General features: G+C 32.6%; 1 protein-coding gene and 1 long non-coding RNA gene across 2 annotated transcripts; both read right to left on the bottom strand.

Annotated features, from left to right (window-relative positions):
* Positions 1-314: 314 nt before the first annotated feature.
* On the bottom strand, positions 315-5,398 carry LOC136811888 (repetitive organellar protein-like). The gene is made up of 11 exons (XM_067068511.1): positions 5,103-5,398; positions 4,568-4,637; positions 4,399-4,452; positions 3,283-4,152; positions 2,970-3,004; positions 2,510-2,593; positions 2,295-2,342; positions 2,001-2,052; positions 1,607-1,648; positions 1,156-1,221; positions 315-404 (listed from the first exon to the last, which is right to left on the bottom strand). Exons 1-11 carry the CDS (start codon positions 5,246-5,248, stop codon positions 315-317), a joined length of 1,557 nt encoding a protein of 518 aa, XP_066924612.1. The 5' UTR covers positions 5,249-5,398.
* A 786-nt stretch (positions 5,399-6,184) lies between these two features.
* Positions 6,185-7,251, bottom strand: LOC136811921 (uncharacterized). The gene is made up of 3 exons (XR_010847301.1): positions 7,162-7,251; positions 6,858-6,917; positions 6,185-6,509 (listed from the first exon to the last, which is right to left on the bottom strand). It is a non-coding gene; the product is annotated as an uncharacterized lncRNA (long non-coding RNA).
* Between the last annotated feature and the right edge of the window lie 224 nt (positions 7,252-7,475).

The following is a 7,475-nucleotide window of genomic DNA, read 5'->3' as shown; positions in this document are numbered from 1 at the left end:
GCTTAACCCTCAGAAAGCAACAGGGCCTGATAATATTTCAGCAAGGTTTCTGAAGGAATTTGCTAGCGAAATATCACCTGCCCTAACATCGATATTTAACGCATCACTTAGCAAAGGATCACTTCCGACAGATTGGTTACACGCGTTTATTGTTCCTGTTTATAAAGGTGGAAACAAGGACAAAAATCAGGCTGAAAACTACCGGCCTATGTCTCTCACATCGATTTGTTGTAAATGTTTAGAACATATCATATACAGTAACATCATGACACATTTGAACAAGAATAAAGTGTTAAGTGATTACCAGCATGGATTTAGAGAAAACCGATCATGCGTAATGATGTTTCTAGTGATTCCTTCAGACCAGTATCGATGCCACACCATATTCGACGAGGATTATCGTCCTTTAAAATTAATATCAATGAGAATAAATCAGGATAAACCTTTTGAAGCACTTGGAAATCTATATTAAAGTCTCTTTAAACAAAATAGGCAGTCGTCAGTCTCTTAATTGAAGAGTGCTATTGTAAACTAATGCCTTTCTGGAAAGATTTTAATGAATGAAGTATTTTAAGAATTTAAAAGTTTGAAAAAAAATCGAAAATGAAAAAGAAAAATGAAGATGAAAAAAAACTACTGCACCAAAAATGTCAATATTCACTAAACAAAAACTTCAAACTTCAAAATATGTAATCAGATCTTTCATACCTACACTCTTTTTTTATAAGCATATCGAGGCTGAAAATGGCCAAAAAATTAAGCATAATTCCAAGCTAGGCTGCCAGCATCCCCGTCAAATTTGTTTTGTTATCGTTTCGCGCTTAACCCCTTTTACGATATACGAATGTTATAGGGGATGCTAATTCCGGATCTGGTGACCGAAAAAAATTCATTTTCGAAAATCGGGCTCCGTCACATTGGGAATTACCGTTTGCATCATTGTGCAAAAAATCAGAAAAATCGAATGAGCCAATCCCTAGAAAAGTTCATAAGTAACAGACGGACGGACAAACATATTATAGGACCCCCTCCCCCTAAGGTAGGTCCAAAAAGATGTATCTTGTTATAAATTTGTATGGTCCTTCAATTCAAAGTACTCCAAAAAGAGCAAAAAATGGGCAAAATAGACAAACAAAGTTTCCACAGTATATTTACATGGAAGAAGATATCATCTGGTGCGTCACGGTCGAAATCAATGGGAATGTCCGACATCTCTTCTTCCTATAACAATTTAAAAAGGAATTACTGATAAAGCTACGGCGACACGAGATTTTCTTTTCCGCGTTGGTGCAATGAGACATTGCTCCACCAGTGAGACATTGCTCCATTGCACCAACGTGTGAAAAAATCGTCGTGTCGCATGGTTTTTTGTTTTGTTTTGTGGCACAAAAAAAGAGAGAAAAACCCGAAAAACACTCAAATTTTGTCCCTGAGACAATGGAGCGAAATAGATCTGTTCTATTTTTGTATAATCACGACGATTCATAAATTTGTAAAATGTGCTAATTATGGTACCAATGCACTAAAATATTTCAAAGATTTACTTACGGCCACCACGTTACTTAACAAAATCTGATATTTTAGTACGAACACATTCTAAATGTACCTTGCAAAGACATTCATCATTTCCTATGGCATGATATACATCCTAAAAAATGAAATAAAAAAAACAGATACAATGTATAACGAAGGATAATTGCATTACTTTTATGGACCTACCTGATTATTAAATGGACATTGAATATGTAGAGACAATGACAATTTTTAAGGTAACGATGAATTTTTTAAAAATAAAAGATTTGAATTAATAAGTATTGAGGACCACTACTCAGAAAGTTTTTAGGTAAGGAAAGAAGAGAATATATGATACAAAAATGTCCTGAAATCAGAAAAACGTTGATTTCTAACATACTTCTAGTTCTCTACAAGAGTTCCAGATTCAAAGGACATTTTTTTAGAAATCAATCAAACGTTAAGCATCACCACAAAATGACCAATACCTTAAATATGACAGGTTGCTTCAGCAGAGTTAAACCATCTACTAGAAGATACCTGAAGAAAATTAGACAAACAACAAATTAATTATACTTGTATAAGGTGCTTCTGGGTAAGGCTAAAAAAACTGGGTTATCATACTGTTGTTTATTAAAAATGAATTATCAATCCGAGTTGGTCATGCAATTTCACAGGATTAAAAAAATAAGTAGATTCAAGAAAAAAAAATAGTAAGTGGTTAGAAAAACACAACGTTCAGTTTCTTTAAATTTTGTTTACTAAAACCAATTAACAAATACCTTCGATTTCTAAAGTATCTTCTAACACTGATAACAGGTCTGCTAAGCCTAATAAAAATAATAGTACAATTTTGCATCATGGAAGAGGTATTGAAAATGTTTTTCAAAGAAGGTAAAATCAAAAGTATCTGTTTTGATCCGTCGCCAGGGAAAGCATCAAAATCGTAATCGATGTGAATAGACTCAAATCATTAGCTAATAACATAAAAATTTACTTGTATTCTGGCTGTTTGACGGCAGCTTCGATGATGTCAGCATAATTTGCAATTTGGGCTCTCATTTCTTTCGCAGTGATTATTCTAAAATAAGAAAATGTGAAGCAAAGGATTAGATATTGTGTTAGAACTATTCACTTACACAATCATCAACTTAGTGGGCAGTAATATTTTGTCTTTCAAAAATAGCATGGTTGTCAAGGACGCCGTCCACTACATCTGCTGATTACCGATTCGATCTGGCTAGCCAGGGTGCAGTAGGCCATGCTGATGAGTCAACCCGGACGAAATGCATATGCTGCTCTGCCACCCTGGACAGAAATTCTTTGAATTGCTTAAAAATATATACCGGGTGTGCCATAAAAAATAAATGACATGATTCGAACCAAGTGCATAGCTTATGCCATTTATTAAGTTCAGTTTAAAAAATTTTACATAATTAACATAATTAACATTATACCTTACAGATTGGTTTTGCACCAAACTCTTGAAAGCCTAAAATATATCGTAAAATAGAGATTTTTACTGACTTTAAATGAATTTATGCGCTTTTAAAAAGGTCCCCTGCCAGAAGGCGTAAAAATTAAACATGTATACTTCTTACTTCTTATGAAAGAGTTCTTACAAAAGACTGGTTCTAGGGTTGTTTAGTTCAAGCATGGAACTATGGTTTAAGCCCTCAGAAAAAAGAAAAAGTAAACACTTAGAACTTTACCATGAATGAGTAGCCAAATTAAAGTTTTCACACACATTTTCACTTACTTAAATTGTACCTTTTTATCTGGGGTAGGTGGTATAATGTCTTCATCAAATTTGACTTGTTCAACTTCAGTAATGGTTTCATCATCGATTAGTTCTGCATCTACACCGTTTAGTTCTGCATCTACACCGTTCAGTTCTGCTTTTCCACTGTTGACTTCTGATTCTCCATTGTTAAGTTCTGCAACTCCGTCGTTGAGTTCTGTTACTTCATCAATCAGTTCTGCTTTTCCACCATTCGGCTCTGCTTCTCCATTGTTCAGTTCTGCTTCTCCAATGTTCAGTTCTGATTTTCCATTGATAAGTTCAGTTTTTCTATCAATGAGTTCTGTTATTACAGTGATCAGTTGTGCTTCTCCATCGTTCAGTTCTGCTTTTCCACTGTTCAATTCTAATTCTCCATCGTTAAGTTCTGCCACTCCGTCGTTAAGTTCTGTTTCTTCATCAATCAGTTCTGCTTTTCCACCATTCAGGTCTGCTTCTCCATTGTTCAGTTCTGCTTCTCCATTGTTCAGTTCTGCTTCTCCATCGATAAGTTCTGTTTTTACATGGATGAGTGCTGTTTTTACATTGACGAGTTCTGCTTTTACATCGATCAGTTCTGCTTCTCCATCGTTCAGTTCTGCTTTTCCACTGTTGAATTCTAATTCTCCATTGTTAAGTTCTGCCACTCCGTCGTTAAGTTCTGTTTCTTCATCAATCAGTTCTGCTTTTCCACCATTCAGGTCTGCTTCTCCATTGTTCAGTTCTGCTTCTCCATTGTTCAGTTCTGTTTTTCCATCAATCAGTTCTGCTTCTCCATCGTCCAATTCTACTGTTCCATCGCCTCCAATCCTATATTCTACTTCAAAATGGACCAATTTCACTGTTTCTTCTTTAGCCTCCTGTAGAGCGAAAAGTTACGATACTTTCAAAGAATTTTGAACAATCAGACCTTCCAAAATAATAACTTCAACTCACCTCATATAAAATATTTATCAACATTTTTAACTCTTTGTAAGGGGGAGCATCAATGTAAATAAAATTAAAAAACATTTAATCCAAATCAGTAAATTGCGCTCAAGGCCTAGCACATGAAAACAAAATTTTGTACTCTTTTTGCTATGAATCGTCACATATAAAAGTCTTACCAAATTTTCAAAGGTAGTTGGAACAGGTATTGTGCAGGGTTTTCCGTAACGCTCCTGAATAAAAAAAACGACCGTGAAACATGTTATTCACAGATTTAATTTGATGTGAAAATTTTGACAGTATAAATGAACATTAAAGATCTGCCTGAATAATATAGAGTAAACTTACTTCATTCAGTCTCCATGGCATTGCATCAGTATCTATATGTGCTGTCCGTAACCCAAAACAATAGTCATACCTACAACAAAAGTCAAAAATATTTTTTGGTCCAACTTAAATTGTGTTACAAAAGCTAAACTGAACTGAAGGTATGCGGAGACCTAGATTATTTGTTGCAGAAATTTCTATTTCCTTTTCCGATGTAAAATTTTAACAAATTCAAAAGATAAAACTCAGTACCCAGGAAGAAAAATTTCAAGAAAGTCAAGAAATAGAGAATTAACTTTCAGAAGATAATCTTAAAAAACTATTAAGCAATAAGCAGAGCACTCTCGTGAATTGTAACCAGGTTCTTGAAACAAGGCCTGCTTTATACTGTTTTGATAGCTTGATCACAAGATATTTAAGTTAAAAATTTTATTAGTACTGTACTATTATTTTTTCTGGTATTCCAGCTAGAGCTCCCTTCAAAATGTTGTTCAAGTTGTTTGTTGGTCAAGTTGTAAAAAAACCTGATTAACCTTACAAAGAACCAGATTTTTACCTTAACTCAGTCTCAATTTCAATATCAATATCTTTCTTTACAAACAAACAAAGGGCGAATGAATCTCCAATCCTTTCTCGCTTCATTACACAATTTGCATAAATTTCAGGGGAATCGTTAACCAGTCGTCCATATGAAGAAGACATTGTTGCATCAATACTTAGAGTAAAATTAGAGTAAAAATGACATAACACATAAAATATAAAATTGTATTAAAGAAAACACGAGAATGCAATTGGACTTTCAAGAAAAAAGTCGAATCTCTTGGTTGAGGATATCAATTATTCAGGTGGTTAAATGCGTTTTTGATGAAGTATAGATAACATCTTAGGGGCCAAACATCTAAAACAAGGTGGCTATCCAGGGAGTGAAGTATATTAAAGCTTTGAAAAGATATCCAAAAGAATATAATATAAAAGAATATCCACAGGCTCTTCTGAAAATAAGGATATCTGGGGAGTCATTCCTTTGAAAATTAGTATCCTAAACATGGGGTAGAATTTTTTTTTCTAGAAAAGCCCAATACAAATCTTTTATTTTGACCCACATCGGGTGACCACAAACAAGTTTCTATCTTTCAGAGAGGTTTTTTAACAGAAATTTTTTTTTAATTTTCAAAATATCTACGATAAATTTTGAGCGATGATTTATTAAATTCTGATAATTATTCGAAAAGTTGTAAGCAAAAAACTTTTTTATGACTTCAATTATTTCTGGAAAAAAAAAAACTTGAAAGAAAGGGAGAAACTTTTTTATGGGTCCCCCAGTAGAAAAAGAAATATTTAACAACTCGTTCAATAATAAGCTATACAAAAAGAAAGAATGGTTTACAGTGTGAAGTGTGTGTAAAAAATTTGTTAAAATTTTTTCCCTTATGGAATTTAAATCATGTAGTTAAATTTTGAAAAAATCAACAATATAAGTCATATACTGTAAAGTGTGGTTTAGATTTTCAGGATTTTATTTTTTGTAAACTCTGTCATTCTTTTTCCTAAATAAACTGTATTATTTAGGGTCAGGCTGGAATTGCTAACAGGCCTTTGAAGATTGATAATTGGTGGTTAAAAATCTTGAGAAAAATAATTGAATTGTTTTTTCTAAAAAACGCAAATTATTTTCAGTAATCAATAAGTAGAGCATTTAGTAAGAGCTTTAACTCATCCCATCTTTTTTAAGGGTAAAAAGAAATAAAAATTCTCTGTAATGCTAACAGAAAAATCATTGTGTATTTTAAATGGTAAACGGTACATAGAAAGCCCTTGAAAGTAGTTCAGAGTAGATGAAATCCTCTTTACCTAACAGTTTCTTCTGCGCAGTTTTTGATTTTATCAAATATATAGTTTCCAATTCCTTTTTCTTTGTATTTTTGTGCCCTTTTTCTACCTTCTGCTTGACTCACAACTTCACCTGAAGAAAAAAGTAAAGGCAAATTAAATCTTGAATAATTTAAGTAGGACAATGGACATTCTTAAAAAATCTTTCTCATTTAACCAAGATCTAAAAGAAGATCTGAAAATCTTATTTCAAAATGTTAAAATGTGTGCAGGTCAGTTTTCCAACAAAAAGACAAGGACTTATTGAGTGACATGTTATTAAGCCTAGAATAATTTAGCCACGCTTGGAGTTCAATTGCATCTTTTGTAAAAACAAAAAAATATGGTCAGAAAATTTAGGAAATCTTTCTAAGGAAAATAGAAAGTATCTATTTGTTGACATAATATAAAACTAAATCCCTTTTACAAAACCATGACAAACCTTTATACTCCAATAAGAATTGATCACGGTTGAATCTCTTCTTGGCAAAAACTCCGTAACCTAAAACATTTGGATAAAAATTGAAAAATACTAAAATTTATTTCAAATTAGCTGTCAGTAAAGCTTTAAACCTTTATTATTTTTTGATAGGCGTCAAAATAGATAGCAATATTTTACTTATTGAAAAGATAATCGTGAGAGTGAAAATTGCAAAAGAATACTGGTTAAGGACATTAAATATAGAAATATTCTGAGTATACAAGAAACTCAGATTATAGAACCAGATTTTAATAACAATTCCTACCAATATCATTGTCTATCTTATGTATAAAGAAACGATCGCTTTCGTCAAGCCTGAGTAACTCTTGCAGTGTTTGCTTTTTTCTTCGAGGTTCTAAAATAAGAAGATTAATCTAATGTCATTGAAAATGGTTATTGTAGTGTAATTCTCTTCTAGAAGGTTTTCCTTCTTTTTTTCCTTCTTCATTTTTGAACTTTTTTTTGAAAAAAGGTTGAAAGCGAACATATATCCATGGTGTTGACTTCATATTTAAATCAAATAAAATTGTAACTTATAATTGATCTTAATTGGCCTTGCACTATTGTTTTTGTACAATT

Source organism: Clytia hemisphaerica, unplaced genomic scaffold (genome assembly GCF_902728285.1).
Source record: "Clytia hemisphaerica strain Z4C2 unplaced genomic scaffold, Clytia hemisphaerica genome assembly, whole genome shotgun sequence".
NCBI lineage: Eukaryota > Metazoa > Cnidaria > Hydrozoa > Leptothecata > Clytiidae > Clytia > Clytia hemisphaerica.
Note: the sequence above shows the minus strand (reverse complement) of the source record. Positions and strands in the feature narration are given on the sequence as shown.